At 44.0% G+C, this 21,058-nt stretch overlaps 1 protein-coding gene and 1 long non-coding RNA gene across 3 annotated transcripts in view; one reads left to right on the top strand and one right to left on the bottom strand.

Moving 5' to 3' along the window:
* Window positions 1-244: 244 nt before the first annotated feature.
* On the top strand, window positions 245-7,503 carry LOC130156337 (uncharacterized). Its single transcript, XR_008824384.1, has 2 exons — window positions 245-1,698; window positions 7,451-7,503. It is a non-coding gene; the product is annotated as an uncharacterized LOC130156337 (long non-coding RNA).
* KCNB1 (potassium voltage-gated channel subfamily B member 1) overlaps window positions 3,662-21,058 on the bottom strand; it is a 133,136-nt gene continuing 115,739 nt past the window's right edge. For both annotated transcript variants that reach the window (XM_056354739.1, XM_056354738.1), the window contains exon 3: window positions 3,662-11,359. In XM_056354739.1, coding sequence (XP_056210714.1) covers window positions 9,338-11,359 — 2,022 coding nt within the window. In that variant the 3' untranslated portion in view covers window positions 3,662-9,337. The remainder of the gene's footprint in view (window positions 11,360-21,058) is intronic.

The following is a 21,058-nucleotide window of genomic DNA, read 5'->3' on the forward strand; positions in this document are numbered from 1 at the left end:
GGCTCTTACAGAAATTGCATTCCAGTATAAAAAAATTCTGATGTAATCAACTCAGAGAAAATATTCCTGAGCAGTTTGAATTACGTTTGCTCGGATGACTTGCATAATTTAACCATCCCACTGCTTCAGTTAATGGGGAAGAAAACCACGGTGGCTCTAGTAGAAAGCCCAAGTTTTTGCCTCAAGTAGCAGCCAAAGCAGCTTGTTTGTATAGTTGTCACACCCAAAGCTCTTTGTCTCCAAACCTCGGCTGTTCTCCCATCTGCATCTCTCTCCACATCTGCACGATGAAGATGCCGATTTCCAGGTGCTGCGTGTGACAGGGATCTGCCCGTGCATCGCGCACACACAGAGAGAAGCTGGGAGATGCCCCGGTCCCCGAGCCCGGATGTGGCTATGGCAGATGAGGGTAGATTTTGTCCGTGTAGGGTGAGGACTGAAGCCCACAGGTTCATGCACTGAATCCGTCAGGCTTAAAACAGGAGGAGTCCAGCCCAGCACTGCTTTCCTGAATCACGGCTGTACCCGTGAGCAAATAGCATCTGCCTAAACCTGCTGTCAACTGCAATGAGCTAAAGCAGAAACTCGGTGCCAGCTGATGGTGGTTATATTTTTGGCCAGTACATATGATCATGAAACAGAGCAAATAAAGGCTTTGGTTTTATCCATACCTTTTTATTTATTTCTGTAGTCTGTAGTAAGGGACCATTGCTTTAAAATCCTTAGACATTTGGACATATTTTACAAGACAGTACAGTTTCTGAATGTCACACATTGATCACAGTTTCATACTACTACATGCATATAAAGACACTGATTTTTTTCTTTTTTTTTAATAATTTGTTTACGGAAACAACTGGAGAGGTCAATAAACTTCAACAAAGAATGACTAAATCAAAGTTACAAAAAATGTAAGACTCTAAGTACACTAGTATATGGCTAACGTTGCTGTAATCACCCCAAAGTGCCAGGGTATTGAAACATTGCTTAAAAGGGGAGAGAACACCTGCTGATGTATTGCCCCTTGGGTCGATCCAACATAACCCAATGAAGAGATTCTGCAAGATGTGCAGGATCTGCTGGGCTGGGGCAAGAGGCACTGCCCTTCACTACAGACACGCTGGGCTGGGTTCCCCAGTGCTCCCCCATTGCGCAGCTTCAAGACTAACTGCGGTGCAAGGCAATGGAGGAACTTGTCATGTTCTGCCCTTTCTCAAGCCAGGTCACAGTCAGTTCCAATTTCCAGCTACAAAAGCAATTTGATCTACGTGTACTAGAAGAGCCACAGGAAAGTTACATTTTTCCAGTTTTTATTTGTTGTTAAACATGACGTTTTTCTTTTAAAGGGAACCTCACAGCTTGCTTATCCTTCAATGACTAGGGATGCTCACCGCTTTGGAGATGCAACAGGGAAGCCCTCGCCCGGGGCTCGCGGGCTGCTCTGCAGGTCCGGCAGCTGGCAGAGCTCTGCGGGTGCAGCAGCTGTCCTGTGCTTTGGGAGAAGGGAGACCTGAGCTGTTCCCTGGCCTGTGAAACACTGAGCAGCCGTGATGTGCAGCACAGCAACGGACTGCCCCAGCGTCCTTCCGCGGGCATGGCGCTGACATCAACAGCACTTGCAACAGCTTCTCATCGAGTGTTTTCTCCCCATTCAGGAACTGCTTCACTGGCCTGATTAGAAAGCAGGATTGTGCTGCGGTAAGTAAGTTGGGGTACCTTTTTTTAATGCTAATCTATTTGGAAAGCGAGTTTGGTTGGTAGCTGTGGCTGGCCTTTCTGATTGCAGTATCATGGCTTCAAAGTTCAAAGGAACATGGAGATGCTGCTCCCCCCCAACACCAGTGGGGAATGTTTCAATGCAAAAGCAATTTTCTGCACCCACCACCAAAAAGCCAGAAAGAATGGGAAAAAAAAATGTTCTTTGTCTTTGCCACAAGCCAACAAAACTGATATAAACAGAACAGATACCAGTGGTCACATGAGCCGACATGCGGCTAATGATACTTAGAGGCAGTGAAACGTAACAGGGAGAAGTGGCATAAAGGGCAGAGCTCCTAAATGAAATATGGAGATAGAGAAGAACTGATGAATCTTAAAATGGTCTTAAATGTAGATTACCAATAGGACCAGAGGCTGTGACACAAAGGTGACCAATGGCCCATCTGCTGGTGGTGTCCTCCCAGCATCAGTAAAATCCCTGGATCGAGGGCTGAGACTGTTGAACCGTGTGGCTGAGCTTGTGGTCCTGCTGCAGGGACAAGTTATCTGCAAGTCTGGGGTGCCACTTGCAGCATCAAGCCCACAAAGAGTGAGCTGACATGGAGGGATGCTCAGTCAACATTGGGATGACATGATTATCATCCTTATACCTGAAGTATTCTGTCCTTTCCCTGTCTCCATTTCCCATTCCCTCACCCCACTGGTTTCCTTGTAGGTGCTGTGGAGAGACACCTCCATCCCTGAGGTCATTCAGAGCTTTTGTTTGCCGTTAGCTTTTAGAGCTATGGGTCCTAATTCTTTACTGGGCTAAACGGGGCACAGCTCCATTGACCTCAATGGACTTTTACTTACAGCAGTAAAGAATTTGGCATTTCATGCAAATTTGGCTCCCTGGCTTCCACAAGGCTCTGGTCTGGGTGGGTCTTTGTACTGAGCCTGGCCCAATTGTTATTTTCTTGAAGGTCGTGTTGCTACAGCCTTGCAAAAAAACCCCTTTACAAATGTCAAAGGTTAGTCCTTGTTCAGTCTTACAGAATATCAAGAATATTATTTCTAGGTATAAAGTGAAGCTTTCTCTTCTAAGCCTCTAGACTGAAAACTTCTTGTGCGATGAAGCCAGAATCAAGCAAAGCAAAATTCTGAGTAGTATTTACAGATAGGAACACTTGTGGCACCCTACCATTGGTGTCAAAGGACACTTATTTGTGGCTTAGGTAACACCAGCAACGAAGGGGATACACACCCTGAATGCAGACTTTCAGTTTTTCTAAGGTTTCCCTTGTCTGGCCAAGACAAAGTTTCAGTGCAAGAGCCTAAATCTGATCAGCATGGGGTGTGAAACACATGCTGGAAAATAACCGCCTCTTCTTTGAAGGGCTGGTTGGTATTTGGGTCGTTTCTGTCGTGGGTGGGCTACCTGCAGGGGCAAATTTAAGACTAGTCTGACTAGAAGCTTTCTATGGTTTTGTTGATTATGCTCAAACAAACTTACTGATATGGAAGGTGCCTTTTGAAGGGATTTATGTGATCGTTAATGACAGATAGGGCAGGCTATTGCATTAACTGCTTTCAAAAAAAGAAATATCCCACCCACTTTTAATACCTTCATGTGTGAATAGGTCTTGCTGACACATCACCACATGCGGAACTGTATCTCGTTGTTATTCTGTTCATTTGGGTGGTATCTGGACTGTCTGAAACACACGGTTTCCCAAATTAATTGTTTCAAGTTAATTGGCTCATGTGGTGGGCGTATAAGAAAACCACACAAGCAAACAAAAGGAAATGGGACCAGAAACTCCATCTTTGGAAAAACCCATGGTCACTGACCAGACTGCTGGGTGGATTCAAAGGGAAATGTTTGTGCGGAGCTACAGAGCTGGTCCAAAGCTCTTTGTCATGCTAGACTTCAACAAGCCATGAGATAGCTTCAGGACACACGTTTATCTCATGGACTTTTTATTCAGTTTATGTGATGGTACAGCTATAAAGGAGCAAGGAAGATCATTAAGTAAGCAGGTGTATGGATGGACTTTACCATAACAAAATCCAAATCCGGTCCCTTTCTGAATGTATACATTCAGGTTTTTCATTCCCCCATAATTTTTTCTTGTTTCCTGATTTTGTCTGGGGCTGAAAATAGAAGTTCCAAAACCCAGTGGGAAATGAAAGTCTTGACCCTTCTGTTTTAACCCAGGAAAAGCTCCCCCGACGGTGGGAGCTTTGCCTGAGCATTGTCAGGTCACTGCCTTAAAATAAGAGCCTGAATTTCAATGCTTATCCCAACTCCACCATAATGATGAGGACAATCAGATTCAAATCCTCTCTCTCTCCTTTATGCTCTGAGCTTAATCAACGTAAATCTGGAAAACCACTGAAGTCCAGGCTGTGGCTAACACTAAAGCCAGAGGCATTTGCTGACATTTACGCTGCCATAGCCGAGGGCAGAGCCTGGCCCACGCTGTGTTTCTCAGAAGGAACACCTCGGTTTCCATAGCCAGTCCCTGGGTATTTTTAAGTACCACAAACAGGAAAATACAAAAATGTGACAACATCAGACAAACTCAGTGACCTTTTGCAGACGCACTTCCAGGAGGGATGTTGCAGGTGTTTTTCAGAACAGAAGAAAAAAAATGACAACAAAAAGGTTAAGGGATCAGCTATGTAAATGAACACCAAGAAAGCATCTAATATATTATTCTGTAATACAAAAAGAAGAAATCTGACTTGATTACCCTATTATAAATTTGCTAAAAATACAGATATATATTTATATTTTTATATATATATAATTTTTTTTTTTAAATCTGAACAGAAAAATAGACTACTCTGGAATGCATGAAAGTCACATGACTTTTCCATACATCAGATACTTATAAAGCCAACACAATGGCAAACAGGAGGTACAGAGGTAACTAGAACATCTGTACTTTATTCAAGAACTATTTAAAGCCATATTCTCCCCAAGTGGGTGATCCTAAAGCAACCTAAGGTAACACTTGTTCAGTCTGATTACCGTAAGCAGAAGTGACAGACCAAACATGAAGACATCGGAGCTAATTTGGTCGCCAGGGAAGCTCCCCTCCCCATCCCGCTCCCGACTGAGCTGCACAGGAGGGCGTCAGTGCCACACGGTCTCCATCGCTTGGCTACTTTATTCAGTAATTCTACTATGCACTTTAAAATGAGGTGTTAGAGACTATTGGAGATCAGGTAATGTGGAGCTTACCGACAGAGAGAGAACTTGGCTTTAGAAACCTTGTCTTTGCGATGAGTTTTAAATACCCTTGTGATTTACTATAAACTGTACCAGTCATAATTCTGTCAAGACATAAATATACAATAGGTACAAATATTAACAATACATTACAATTTTACAGAAGAGAATACTGTTTTCCTTAGAAATGTGTATCTTATTAGCTGCAAGGGAAGAAAAGGCTACAGTTTATCACAGCCATAGTTGCCAAAGAAACCGACCGCCTCGGATGTGTTTCTGTGTGACTTGCGCAGACAGATATTCCCCGGCATTTGACACACAGCATGTTCAGGAAGGGAATGTGCGTTCCATGGGTTTTCTTTTCCTCTTTTTTATTTTTCCTTCTTCTACCTTTATTGACTCTCGAACCTTTCAGAAAAATATGGATTTCACAGGAGACTCTTTTGTTTCGTGGTTTGGTTTTTCTTTTTTCCCCCGTAAGTGTGCTTAGGTGAAGTTTCTAAGAAAAGGCACTGAGAAATCTACTGCAATGTGACTGCTGTTTTCCTCTATTCAGGGCTAAAACTCAAAGGAGCTTTGCCTCCTGGTTAAGAAAACTGCACCCATTCCTTCCGCGCATATATATATATTATATATATATATATTTTATATATATGTATTAAAAACGATGTTGATGACGTAAGATACAAGCAAGTGCAGGCATCACACGTACATAGTCCGTTCAGATATGATGTCTTCTGCAGCAGCAGGTGAAACTCTGTCGGCTTGCTTGATACATGATGCACAGTAAATTCGCAGACCTGAATGCCAAATATCAGTGATTAAACTGCACGCTTTAGCTCGATGCAAGAGATATTGCATATATTCCCCAACTGTTATGAGCTTTGGGAAACACGTATCAAACAAACTATAAAATGAAATTGTCTTTTTAGTGTCTATAGGATTTGATGAGCGTTATGTTTTCAAAGCACTGCCTTTCCTTTTGTAATGAGTACAGATTTAGTCTACCATAGCATTATGTTAGAGTAGATTTCCCAGTGCTTACATTATATATATGTGTATTATGCACACACACACATATATAGATACATACTTCATATTCAGACTTTATTTCATTAAAATAAATTAAACATACTTCCTTTTTAACTGGGCACAAAATGAGAGCTACATCTTCATACACAAATAAGAAAGAAATGCTCTTCAAGCATATTATATGCTTAATTTTAAATTATTTGCTTTCTATAAGAAATCTATAGGACTTTGGCTATTCAGACTTAAAAGGTAGATTTTTAATGATACTTTTGAATTTGGCTTTCAAAAGTGACTCAATAAAATGCTACTTTAAAGGTAGGACTAAATAGATGATATAAGGTGTGTGTCATGAGTGATCACACAAGGCAGACAGAGGGCCTTTGGTTACAAGGAGAGTTGCACCAGTTGATTATCAGTTAAAAAATGATAGAATTGTTGATCTATACATTTTTGTCAGTGCCATCTATAAACCAAATACATCAATTTGGATGAGAGTGTGGTAAATACTACACTATATGGCTATATTTAAATACGTTCACTTTCGTGATATGTAAAATATGACTTTTTTTTCCACATGAAAGCATCAGCTCTAAAAATATTTAACTTGGAAATCACTATTACTTACTTTATCAAAAAAAAATTCCCTGATTTTTCTTCTTTTTACATTTGTGCTGATGGCAGACATGAATGATCACTGAAACATAGAGATTATGTTAAGACTGTTCTTTTTAAGATTTCTTGTTGCCGCTCTATGGCCTCGGAAAGCCACAGAATAAATCAGTATTTAAAGCTTATCTGCTGGAAAGTCACTTTACTTTTTTGTGATGACTCAATCTTAACTAGTATCTCAGCAATACGTTGGTTCCTCTAAGTACACTTGTATTTACTATGGCCAAATCCTAAAGTCCTTCACCAGGCAAAGAGCCCACTCAGAGGAACGGTGGTTTTGGCTGAGTGGAGGCAGAGTAAAAGCTAACGAACCTCAGGAATTGGCCCTGTGTAAATACTCTGGAGAGTATTTTTTGCACACGTAGGTGCCTTGAACTTATTTCGAGTACCTCCCGCATCATTCTTTGCATGGCACGAGGTCTCCTTCGCTGCCGGCGGGCTAATTCGTGAGGTGGTGGCTCAGGTCTTACTCACGCCTTCCTCAGGGTCTTGCCTTGCTGGGGCGCAAGGGTGAGTTCTGAGTGGGGACCTCGGGCTGCGTCCCGCCACCCGGGGATGGGGTCGGCTGAGCAGAGTTAACTCCAACGCGTGTACAGTTTTGTGCCAAGGAGAGACCTAACAAAGCTATCGTCGTAACCCATAATAGTTCCTAAAACATATATGTGCTTATTGCTTTTGTCCGTACATGCTGCATTCACTATTACGGATTACAGACAGAAGTACTGTACAGCTTGGACGGACAGACATTTACATTCAGGACTAACCAACGTGGTTTTTGTTTTTTGTTTGTTTTGTTTTTGTTTTTTACAATAGGAAGGAACAAAACGCAGCAGGCTCGAGCGGCTCGGGGTCTTCCTCCCTCCTGTGCACCTCCGCTCCCACGTCCCATGTCCCGGCACGTCCCCGGACCTGCTGCCTGCAGATCGCCACATACCCCGGCAGGTACTCAGAAATAGGTCAGGAAACGCTCATTGACAGAGTTATTTACAATTGAGTTTTTACAGTAGAAACAGAGAACAACAGAAAAGATTACCATCACAGTTATCACAGGACAGGTTGTGACTTGCTACAGGCGTGTAACAAATCACGGTCACAACAGGAGGCACAAATTAAAATAGTGCTTGGTTAAAGTGCTTGATTGTTACACTCTGCTATCCTACTCCAGCATCACAACAACAACAACAAAAAGTCAACGTAAAGTGCTTTCCCCCCCCGAGATTAAAAACCAAAGACAAATTATTTCCTACACAATTTGACATAACTTTATTGAAACAATAATATTTTAAAAACCTAGGCTGGTGGCTGCTAGTTCTGTTCATTTAAAATGGTCAGATCTTTTTTTTTCTTTTTTTTTCTTTTTTTTTTCCTTTTTTTTTTTTTTCTTGTTTCCTTTAAAAATGACTGGATGTTATTAAAACATCAGGCCTGATTCTCCTGTCTCTCGCAGCTGCTTGACGCCACAGCTTTGCAGGAGCCTCTCCTGCCTGACCTCCTCACGAGAGAGAGCACAGCCAGGCCCGGGGCGGGTCGCTAACGAATCCCTCTTTTTGCATATTTATTTAACACTTGCATATCTTTCACTGCGCCGCTCGGGCGCAAAAAGCTTCAGACCGACCGGTTCCTCTCCTACGCCAAGGGCGAGCCTTTGGCTGAGGCCTGGGGTCGGCGTGCGGGCGGGAAGGGGAGGCCGGAGCCATCCCAGTACCCCCAGCACGCACCGCAGGGCCAGCCGCAGCATCCCCGCCACCGCGCTCGGCCATCCCCATGGGGCAGGGCAGCCAGCACCCCCCGGCCACGGAAGGGTAGGGTGAGAGCTGAGCTCTCCTTCCAGCCCTCCGCTCCCCAGCACCGGGAAGAGGGTCTGGCTGCGATGCCCCCGGAGAGTCCTGCTTCTGCATGGCTCCTTCACTCCTTCCCAGCGTGGGCTGTGGGTCCCCTGAGGGCCACGCGCTGGCCCCTGGGGCAGGGATCAGCTTTTAGCAGAGGGTAAGTGCAAGTTTCACTATGTCCTAGGGGATGTTTGGGCTTAGATACAAGTGGTGCAACTCACCCTGCTGATATTTCAAAAGAAAACATCAGGTCCTACAGGATATCATATTGTTAAACACACACAGAGCATTTTAATAATTGGTTTCTCTAGACCGTTACTAGTTTTAAATGGGTTTTGCTTGGATTTTTCCAATAATGTAAGTGTTCCCTGTTACCTTTAGACATAATATCCATCAGAGAAAGCTGTAGATGGGGAACAGCTGCCCTGAAGCAGTGAGCATTGTGTTTTTGATAGCTTTATACCAACCCCAACAATTTATTCCAGAGTTCAAATCTGGCTGCCTTGGCATCCTTTATGGAACTAATGGAAATCTGATGTTACTATTTCCAAAAGGAGCTCTAGCGTTCAGGGGGAATGGGTGGATATTTGGTCACATTGGCTTCACTGGACAACATGAAAGGAGATCAATGTGTGATCATGATTTGCAATCCTTATTTTTGACTGATGTGGGCAACGTCTTTAGAGTTGTTTCAGAGAAGGACATTTTCACAAACCCACACTGGACCTCCCCCAGACTTTTAGAAACAGGTGGCTTGTTTCAGCCAAGTTCATGCCATGCAGAAGCTCTTTTTTTTTTTTTTTTTTTTTTTTTGTGTGTTGACTGTAAAGACATTCCTTTAAACTTTCAGTAAGTTCTTTTGGAGCCCATCTCAGATGCTTTGCTCATGTGTGTTAGCATGTCCTCCGCTGCCTGGTAATACATGGACTTCTGGGGAAATGTGATTTTCTAGTCTGACGGTCTCCTGATTGCCCTGGGTTCTTCCAGTGATACCTTCCATAGAGTAAATGCAGTTTTGCCCTATCAGCTTAGGGGAGGTGGGTAAAGCAGCAGCTTCTAGATGATTCTTCTCTGTTCTATAAACATTGTCCTTTTGCTTTAGATAGCCACTGTTTGTAACATTGTACTTGGGACTCATATTTCCAGGTGGGCTTGAATCGTAGAGCAGCTGACCTTCATCATCTGTGTCAGCATCTATATATTTGTGTATACCAGCATCGTGGAAGTTGAATGCTATGGCTGTCTGCATCTCTGGTGACTTTGGGGGTGTTCTCGCACTCGCGGTTGTGTAGATGGAGGTTTCTGGGCTCATGAGAGATCTGTCGGAGAGTAGGGAAGAATCTGTGGCGGCAGCAGCAGCTCCCTGGCTCTTGAGAGGGCCTGAATATATTCTCAGTACATTTGATGCTGGTACTAATGTGCTGGTGTCCTCTTCCATGAAGTTGACTTTCAGAGATCGTAGCTTTAAAGGGTTAGTGGCCTTTATGGAGCTTTTGGGGCTTTCTATGAAAAAAGCAGAACGGTGGCTGCCTTCAGAGCTTGGGTTCATTTCCACAAATCTGGCCCCGCTCCCCTCCGGCCTGCTCTGCTCCTGAATCACGTTGATGCCACCTTTGCAGGGAAGGGTAGCGAGCGGGCTGTGGGAAAACCTCCCAGAGTCAGGGAACTCTGCCGCGCAACTGATGAAGCTGTCGATGCTGGACATGCTCCTCATGTCAATGATCCCGTCAGTGCGAGTCGTCAGCAAGGGCACCATAGGGCCGGGAAGGGTTTCCATTTCCAGCTCTTCCTTTTGCTTTCCAGGTTGACTCGACTCTTTAGTATTAAGGTTTGGCTGGGACTGAGTCTTTGCCATTTTGTTATACATGTCCTCTAGCTGTTGGACATTTAGGTGCTGGGGACTTGAAGACGACCTGGCTTTTTCTGGAGAACCTTGTTCCTTAGTTTCAAAAGATTTACTAGAGCTAGTTTCCGAGAGCGTTCTCTTCGTCCATTTCCATTTGCTGGGAGATAAATGATTGTCCTGAACTTTATCCTTTTTGGCTATGCTTTCTCCATTCTTTTCAACCACAATGTCCATGAGTTCTATACTGCGGGCAAATGCATCCTTCATGTTCATGGAAACAATACTGCCATTCCTTTTTGCCCTTTCAAGAGCTTCCCTGCGCTTAATGGCTTTCTCCTGCCTCTTCTGCTCTTTGTAGAACTCAGAGAAGTTATTGACAATAATTGGGATGGGAAGAGCAATCACCAGCACTCCAGCAATGCAGCACAGTCCTCCTACTATTTTACCTAAAAGTGTTTTGGGGTAGATGTCTCCATAGCCTACTGTTGTCATGGTGATTGTTGCCCACCAGAAAGAAGCTGGGATGCTCTTGAATTTTGTATCATCCTCGTCCTTTTCTGCAAAAAACACTAGACTGGAAAAGATCATAATGCCCATGGCCAAAAACAAGATGAGTAATCCAAGCTCATTGTAACTCCTCCTCAGTGTAAATCCCAAGGACTGTAAACCCGTTGAGTGCCGGGCGAGCTTTAGAATCCGGAGTATCCTCATAATCCGAAATATTTGGACCACTCGTCGTACGTTTTGGAACTGAAGTACACTTTTGTTGGATTCTGTGAGGAAGATAGTGACATAGTACGGTAAGATAGCTAGCAAATCAATAGCATTCAGCGGGCCTTTGAAAAACTTCCATTTCTTAGGTGAGGATAGGAACCGCAAGAGGTATTCCATTGTAAACCATGCGATGCACACCGCTTCCACGTGGGCAAGTTGGGGATTATCTGTGGTCTGTCCAAATTCATCCACGCCTTGTAGTTCAGGAAGTGTGTTAAGGGACAAGGCAATTGTAGATAGTACAATAAACATGATGGAAATGATTGCCAAAATCTGGAAAGGAAAGAGAAAACAGTGAGTTCATCTCCGAATGTATTATGCCGTCTACCATTGCCATTAACACATGGCTGTATTTCCACTTCTACATTTCAAGACCAATTTTGCTCTCAGCGCGTGGAAGTCAGATAACTGATGCATCCTGAGGTGGTTTTGTTTTGGAAGCTGCTTTAGTTATGCCAGATTCATAAAGGAGATAAAGCATCTACTTCAGCTCCTGCGCCTTCATCTCTGTGTAGTCAAGGAATGTGTACCAAGCAGCTAGGATGCCAGGAGGGCTGTGAAGCAGTTCACAGCAGGAGCTTTTGATTAACTACTAATGAGGTACCCAACAAAGCCCATCTGGACAACAGGCTCTGAAATCTAAGCAAGAAGGAATGTGATTGTGAATGGAAGATTCAATCAGAGCAATGTCCTCCATTTAATGCATGGTTACATCTGTGATTTTGGGTGCCTATGGCTAATTCCCGCGATGTGTGTACAATTCTGTTAGATAGAAGCGTACAAGTAATACACTCTTTTTTAATGACTCATCTCTAATCTGAAACTTGATGGCTGTGAAATACACCAAAACTTTATCAAGCTTTCTAAAACATTTTGAACTCTGAGCTACTCTGCATGCGATTGACTGGCCATCCTAGTTCCTCACTGCAGCCGGGGGAAGGAGCAAACTCATCCCGGCAAACCAAACTGCACAACATGAGACAGCCAAGGTGGGGCAGGTCCAGCCACTGGGGACCTCATCCATTGCCAGAAACCAGCGCCTGGGCTACAGTGCAATGAGAGAAGAAGGGTCTGCAGTGAGCAGCCTCTCTAAAAAGCCACGTAAATCCGCTTGGGTCCAGGGCCACTGACTCTGTGCAGAGCTGGAAAGTGTGAAGTGCTGGATTAGTGCATCTGTAGCTTTCAGGTGGTGTAGGCAGGCTGTCCTTCCATACCTGTTTTATATATACGTTAATGCTGTACTTTCTAGTTTTCCCTAATTACATCTTTTAAAATAAGTTCAGGGAGGTTTTAGAACTGACAGACAATTTGAGGAGTGTTTTTTTCTATCAGTGAATTCTTTCTTTAGTTAGTTAATTGGGTGGGATTTATCTAGTTTCTTAGGTTACTGCCAAAATACCGCAATGATTTCAAAACACATGTATATGTGACTCATGTTTTATGTATTCATTTCAGTGTAAGCTGGTCCCTTATGCTCGCTTTTCTCCTGCTTGATAGAAAAGCAGCATGAAATCAATTGCAACGTATGTGCGTGATGACTAGATACACAATATTAAGCAATGAATTGTAAAACATACACCGTTCTGCATCATGAATTGCAAATCTGACACACTCTTCCTTTGCCAATATAACTAGATTTTAGACTTCCTTACAGTGACCTTTCTCAGCCAGCCTTGCGATTACCACAATATCCACAGTTACCACCTGGAGCACTGGAGAAAGGAATTCTTGCAGGATTTCTCTTTAGCCAAGCCTGGCACAGATATTCTAACATTCAGGAAATATCAGACTTCTGAATGTTTAGCCCCCCATGGACAGACACTACAGAGGAACAAGCCTTGCTGCTGCAGGAGAAACATGCAGACCCAGTACAGTTCAGAAACCCCGCGGTCTTCTCGAGATAAGTGTCCAAAGCTGAAAGGCAGAAGTGCTCAACAAAGGCCGTAAGCTTTACTTGAATTAAATTCATATAGTAAGCTTAAGCTATGACTTTAGGAGAAAAGCCCATATACCTTCAAAAAATCCAAAACTAAGGCAAAGAGTTTCAATTCTGAAATTTTTATTTCAACAAGCATTTTGAAATCCACTCGCTGTTAAGAAAACCCCTTCCAAATCAATGTAATGAAACCATTTACCTTCTAACTCACTAAAATGTACTATATAACTTTGATTTGTACGTTACACTGCAGACCTAGTAATTTAATCTGAAGAATGAGATTTGACTAGAAACAAAAATTAACTCCATTAAACACTGGTTTCATTGTCTAAATTGGATTAAATGGAAGAAGTGAACACTGTAAATAGCCTCCTGTGCAATGCTCTAGTGCTGGGAATTTTAGAATAGCCTCGCTTGCAGTTGCTAAATTGTTGCCAGGAAAAATGCTGGGAGGATTCCTTTTCCTTTTTAAAGAGGTTGCATAAAATAATATTTGTGGCTCGCTGTGCTGTGCACCGTCGTAGTGCCAGTGAACCTTTTGCCTCCTCCTTGCCACCTTCCTCTCCCATAAATTTGCTGCTGAGATATGAACAACGCCACAACAACTTGTGCAATGGGGCATTTGCCTTGTTGAGAGACTTTGCAGGTCAGTGAGGCAAAGAAGCTGTGGGAAAGGCTTGGGGGGTGCAAAAAAGGGAGAAGAACCACGGGATGAAGAGAAACAGAGAGACACAGGGGAAAGTGCTTGAACTGATGGCTTCAAGCTCAGGAGAATAAAATGTAAGTATCTCATGGTGAGAAATGCAGATGCTAACTACTTCTGCACAGTTGTTTGTTTCAAAAGACCATCTTCTGATGACCAGGTAATGCCCCCAAGAAGCAGGGTGCCTGATTTGCTTTCCTAGAAGGCTCTTCTAGTGTTTTTGCTGTCATTTCTTTGTTTACAACCCAGCATTTCTGAAGGTGTTTGGGATGTTTTCAATGGCAATTTCAATTTTTTTTCACTTGGTTTTATCTCTGCCCACTATACACAGAAGGGCTTATTTGTAGACTTAGGTGTACCTAGTGTGTTTTATCTCTTTCACTTTCGGTGTAAATATTAACACTCCATCTTTATTCAGTGGATGGCATCCAGCAGCAGTAATTGGTGTCAAAGCTTCTGTTTCCTTTGATATACCTTCCTTCTTTGAAGATCAAGGCAATGCCAGATGAACATAAATTTGAAAACTAGGAGATCTGAGGGTAAAATTTGTTTTTGGTTTAGCAGATTTAGCCACAGAGCTAAGCAATAAAAAGAGAGAGACATTTATCATTTCTTCTGCAAGTTGCAGCAAGATGTCACCTGTGCTCCTAAGATACAGATTTTTCTCCCTATTGATCTACTGCAATCATACATCTTTGTGAATCTTGTCAGGCTAAGAAAAACTTCTAAATGTGAGTTGACTGTTCTCAGGTATTCAAAGCACTTTTCATTTTGAGAGTACAAAAACCTGAGAGATGGAATATCTCCAGCGGGGATTAGAGGATCCTTCTACTTCTCTAAAGCATCTAAAGCATCCATCAGCATGTCCTGGTAGCATCCACCATCCAACAAAAGACACCCAAGGAGCAGCTGTCTATGGAAAACTGGATCCAGCTGCTGTTGCCAGGCATTAACACTGCATCCAGTGGCACAGGGCTCTATGCCAATGAATTTACAGTCTGGGATTTCAGATTCTAGAAATCACCGTCCGTCTGTCTGGTAAGGTTTTCTATCTTAGCAGCTTTCGTATTTTCATATTGTCAGTAATAAGAGACAGAAAGCTGAAGGGAAGACATTTATACCACTGAGAATGCCTCTAGCCATGCTCTGTGTGGCAGGCAACTTTTTCATTTGATTCCTGGCCTTTCCTCTGTCCTTTCTTCTTCCACTTGCTCATTTTAACAAGAATGGGACAAATCTGGACTTGAGCAGGAACGATCCCTGTGCAGAGAACGAGGCTCCGGCTGCTTAGGCAAGCGGTCACCAGGAAAAAGCGCCTGTTGTCCCTGCTCCAGAGTGCTGACCCAGAGTCTGGCTGCCGCATCAGCAGCTGCTTGCAATGGAAGCAAGAATGGGCCAGGGGCCTCCTCCTGTAGCACTAGTTTCCATGTTTCCTTGAAAACCATGCAGCACAGCCTTGTGCTGGTGAAAACTTTTGGGATGGCAACCAAAGAGCTGAGGCTGAACAGGCTTAAGCACAGAAAAGTCCCTTGAGTGCCAGCTCAGACTTGCAGAAAGAACCAGGAGGGGAAAGTTAAGTATTAGGGGCCGGTTAAGAGTTTGTGAGTGCTGCTGAAATGTGCATATTCCTCCTTATAGAGCTAGCTGTACCCCCTCCTGTATCTTGCTGATGGCTTATCTGGCATATGCTGACTTGTTATGGGAGCTAGGGAAGGTACCTCCAGTATCCCTGCAGGCACATCCAAAGCTTCTGACTTGTCTGCCCCATGTCTGCAGTAGGTCCTATAAAACATGTAGCTAAAACCACAAAAAAGCTTGCAGCCTAAAATTTGGAGGCATAGGAAAAAGATTTGGAGGCACAAAAGTCTGAAAGAACTGGCCTGAGGACAGGCTACATTGGTGGCAGAGGCAGATGAGAGAATCCATGTACTCCTGGTGCCACCTCCATGAGCGCTGCTCTCCAGCATCCTCACACGGGCTCCATTGGAGCTAACGCCAGGAGCCCTGACAGCCCAGGTCTTGCTGGGCAAGTATCCACAACAGAACATCACAGACACTCCTTAAGCAGCTCATGAAGCTGGCAGGGTTTAAGACTAGTTTTTCCCCGCACAACTTTCAGACAATTTCCGCAGCAGATTGCCAGAGAGAAGCTGTGTAGCTTCCTCTTTGCTTCTGTATTTACTCTTACATTTCACCTGTAGCAACATACTATAAATTGTGAAATACCCCATCACGTACTTTTCTAGGTGACTTGCAGAGGGTGTTGGACGGGCTCCTAATGACAGCACTGGCTCGTAGTGCAAGTCTCGGTGTGTATGGGCAGGATTCCAGAGAAAAAAAATCTCCACTAAACTGACTGTTTCAGAAAGATTTTTGTTGAGTGAATCTCTGGATTGCTCTTATGGCTCCTCTGTGAAAGCTAAATAACCCAATGACAGGCAGGGCAAGGTTTTGAATGAATTTAAAGCAGTTGCCTCAAAGTGATTAGCATGATTGTACATACATGCTGGTTATTACACATGCAAATGAGACAAGCAAGCTGATTATGTGAGTAAGTGTAACCAGTTTGTGTGCAACTGCTGCTTCCTGAGGCAGGATGGATGTGCCATGCTTGCAAGCCACTAATCCCCATCTCTTCCAGCATCTCCCCAAAAACTGGGCAGGTAAACCTGTCAGGAGATACTCCCCTGCTCTGCACCTGGTGCTTGCTGGGTGAGAGTGGCCCCAGAGACTCACCCTTTGTGTTGGCAAGGTCACTGATATTTATCACTTGATTATCTGCTCTTTGGACTGCTAAAGACCATAACTAAGGTCAAGGCATAAGACCAGAGACTTTCAAGGCTATTGAAATTGGTGAGAATTGGCTGTCCCAATCCTATAGATGGCTCTAAAATCTCAGTGTGTAAGCACCCTGAGATCTATCTGCTCATGGCAACATGCCCTACACTTTTTTTGTCTTCATACTCAGTAATGAAGCTGATATAGCAAGGAGAAGGGGTGGTGTGTGGGAGAGAGTAGGAGGGTGTTTGAATATAGATTCAATATTCTTGGAAATACGATGAGGAAATTGTTATGTAATCAAGAAGTTCAATAATGGTTTTGTCTAATGCGCTTTTTTAGCTCCATCAAGGCCTGCAGAATAAACTTGGCATCAGGAACAGGTTTCATTCATATGCTCCATTTACTAAGGGATTTTTCCTGCAGCCCCCTTACTTCCTCAAGCAAACAATCTACTTTTGAGTCAGACTGTCCAGCTCCAACCTGCCATGCCTATGCCAGCCTCTGTCTCCCCAGGCTCTGAGAAACAGAGTGCAGGGTGTATTTTGAGCGATATCCAACATGCTGCAGAGTGCACAAACAGATGGAGAGTTCCTTAATCTTCCCCCTGCTTCATTCTGCATGGGAATAACGTCTCCTGCTCATGGCAGCTATACATGCCTATGGTATTTATTGTCAGGGACTTGTTCTAGGAAATAGTTCTTCACTAGAAAATGCCTATCTATTCATTAACTGGAAGAGCTCACAGAAAATGCTCACTTCTGATGTCATGATTCTGACCACTGGGCTTGCAGGACATTTTTTCTAGAAAATGCTGATGCCATAACGAAAAGTAACATTTGCTTCTTGCATTATGGCAAGAAGTTGAGGTCAAACTTGGGGATAGAGTTGCAAGGGAAATGCAGAGAACCTTTATTTTGCTTTTTCATGTGGAAGGATGTTAAGATGCAAAATCAACATTCTTTGTTGAATCTCCAAAACCCTTAAGGCCCACTGATTCCTGTGGAGTATAAACCATGCTGAAGAGCTTTCCCTGGTGTGGCACTTTACATGCCTCTTCTGCATCCTGCCCCAAGCGGGTCCTTGAGACCCATTTGCCCCAGGAGATCTGAGCTCTGGAGGGGTAGGACCCTGCACACACCAGCTCACTCACATCCCTATGGTGTCCCCAGTGACTGTGTCCACAGTCTATGAGAAAGGAAACTATGCTCTTCTGTAAGCATCACTGCATAGTATAAAAACCATAAAACCAAAATCAAGGTAAAACCATTCATATTTTGCTTTGGAAATACATGAGATCTTAATTGTAACATTGCCTGGAAAAGTCCAGATTGAATAACGGTTAATTACCTAATTTCGGTTACACTTGTAATGATTTTACCTGTTGAGGGGGTTAGTCTGGTTTAAAAGGGGATACAATACTTCTGCTGATTATATGCCAGTGCTTCGTTTGCCTACAGGCACCCAGAGAGCTGCAGCTACAACTGCTGCTGACTAAGCTAAAGTGGGCAGAAAAGTAGCCTTCAGGCATGGCTGCCTGCAAATTCCTTAATGCTGTTAAGAACATGTTTAGTTGTCAGAGAGCTATCAAGCCCCATTAAATGATAAATGGTGTCAGTCTTCCTTCTGAGCAAAGCCCAGATGCAAATGGTGTGCTGGAGAAGAAAATGATAAATGAATGAAAATACTGAAAAGGCAAACTTCAAAGGCATATGCTGCCTTCAGACATCTGTGCAGTGATAGTGCTCAAGAGAGGATGAGAGGGGAGCATCTGTCCTATTTCTGCTGCTGTTAGCCTGGGGAAAATCAAAAAAGAAAACAAACGCACGGCACATGGAAACTGAAGTTTCCCATTTTTTTTCTCCTGGCCTTGCCTTCTGCCCAGAAAGACTGCAACCCCAGCAAGCGGCACTGCTGCAAGAGACTCAGCCCCAGCAGCACCAGACAGACCCAAACTGCGTGTCCTCCCTGCACGTCCATGCAGATGAACCTTACTGCCATGCTCAAGCCGCAGCAGCATGCTCTGCTCAGGCCTCGCATGTCAGAAGGCGACACACGCTTCCAAGGAGGGCTCCAGCCGTGCCAGTACCTGCTGTCCCCAGCTCCCCGCCAGCCGGAGCAGGGGGTCTCCCTCCCCAGCCCTCCTGCCACCACCCTTCCCAGCCCTCTGGCCTGACCCACTATGCTTTCAGCTTGCTCACACCTTCCCACCCTCTGTGCCATGCAAAACGCTGGTCTTGCAGCACAGAAGGTGGAATGGCAGTGTGGTATTGCACAGCCTGGTCTTTCCCTGGAAGACAACTAAAGACACAGACACCCCCACACCCTCACCACTCCCACCCCCCCCATGCACAGAACATCCCAGCGGCTCTTCAACCCTTTGCACTGCAGCACATCATTAGCTGTTACCAGGGTCAGGCTCCAGACCACCTGCCCAGGCAAAGCCTTCCCTCCAGCTTGGTGCTTCGCTTTCAGGTATCTCTCCCACTCCTGCTATATATATTGCATTCAAGTAGATGATGGTTTGGATTCAGAAAAATAGAAAATAATTACAGAAAAGAGTGCTGTAACCCTCAGCACTGGTAAACGCCTTGGAACATCTCTTCAAGATGCTTTTGTGATTTTACTCTGCAACAGGAACAGAATATGTTCATGATCAACTCCCACTGTCCCAAACAGTCTGCTCAGCCTCAGACATTATTTACAGGGGATGCTGTGCTTAAAGTGTTGGTGTTTGCTGGAGTAGTTGTGGAAGGGGTTTTTTTAATGGTTAAATTCAATCAGGAATGTGCCAAGATAGCATGAAATCAACTAAATGTAATTAAGTAAAAACTATTAGCTTGATTGCTAAACCAGTCTTCCTCTCATGACTATGCATGAGAATAATTGATATTAATTCTTTTCAAATCTGAGCCACATTAGTCCTGCATATTATAGTGTGGAATTTTTTGGAAGAGTAAAGCGGTTCCACTGCCACTTTCTCACCAAAAGGTATAATTAATGTTGCTGCAGGGAGATTTACCTAGTCATTGATACCATACTGGGTTGCCACATAGAGAGGAAATTAGAACAGAGCTGAAGTGACGTTTTGTCTGCAAAAATGGTGACCTGTTTAATATTTCTCCCAGAAATGTGTTAGGAGAAGTGGCAAATCCGGTTACCAGCACCAGCCACACGAATGACATTACAAAGAGGCAGGGGAGCCTGCAGGAACAGCAAATCCCTATAGATAGAAAGGCAAAGGCAATATCTTCTACCTGTTTAATATGTTTGATGCTAGCATGGCCCTGTTACCGAAGCACCTGAGCATTTCAGGAGGCTGTTCCAAAGGGCTGGCTTTAAATTACTGGGGCTGCTGCACCTGGGCTCCTGCTGCCGGTCATGTGAGATGTCTCCATGGGGTTTTAGAGGTGTTTTTTTTCCATTCATGCTTGGAACAAGGGCACAAAATTCAGGCTGAAGCATTTCTACTGCCTCACAGGCTGGGAGAGAGAGACTTCTTTAGGGAAACAAATCCTTCTGTACCTTGGGTACAGCCTTCGCCTGGGCTGCACCGCCCCAGACTTTGCCCATACACTGTAAGGGGGGCTTTGGTGGCAAAGCTTGCACTGATGAGGAAGCCTTGGGCTCACACAGGGCATTACAGCTATTAATTGTCTCTTCCTTGCAAGTAGCCTGCAAGGAAATTGAGTACTAGCACCCCTCTTTTTGCAAAAGAGACATAGGAAACCTATAGGGAGCAGGAAACATCTCTGCAGGATCCCTCCAGTCTCTCAGCACCTTCTTAATTCTTAGTCCTTTATTTTGCTAAAACCTCTTTATTTCCTGATCAGCTTCTCTGCTTTCCATCATGCCCACTCTCACCTTCGTGCTCGGCAGGCAGACCCTCAATCAGACTGAAGGGCTTTGGTGCAGGGACGTGGCCACACATGGCCCAACCTTCCCAAAAGCGGCTTCCCAAGGTTTTGCTCTAATACAGCAGAGCACGGAGCCCTTGGTGAGGGCTTTGGCACAATGTGAATCAAGTGTTTTAATCTCAAACGTGGATGGTTCCTCCCTTTGTAAGCGCTGGATTAGATATCACATATTTAATAAAAAGCAACAACTGTATACAAACTGTGTAGAAAAGCAGCTAAAAGCTAATCCTTGGCAATTAATCACTCAGTACGAGGCAAGTGGTAAGCAGAGACAGCGGATAGCGAATCTGTTTGAACACAAAAATAAAGGCAGCTGTACATCAGAATTTCAACAAGAGAATTTCATCTCAGCTCAGTAAGACAAATTTGATGCATTCTAGCTATAAATATAGAGGATGAAACTGAAGTGTGGAGATGCGCACTTGGTTCTTTATTGGGATTTGGTTGTGTTTTTTTGGTTGGTTTTTTTTGCTTTTTTTTTTTTTAAACTGAGCTCAGAAAAAGCTCAAACTCTTTGAAGTGTTGGCTGGCAATCTGGGAACGCTCACTTGGGTACTTACTGACTTCTGGACATTGACACAACAATAAACCTTTCCAAACCACAAGAAATAAAAGCCTACCTCAGATAGCCCTTGGCT

Source organism: Falco biarmicus, chromosome 10 (genome assembly GCF_023638135.1).
Source record: "Falco biarmicus isolate bFalBia1 chromosome 10, bFalBia1.pri, whole genome shotgun sequence".
NCBI classification, from domain to species: Eukaryota; Metazoa; Chordata; class Aves; order Falconiformes; family Falconidae; genus Falco; species Falco biarmicus.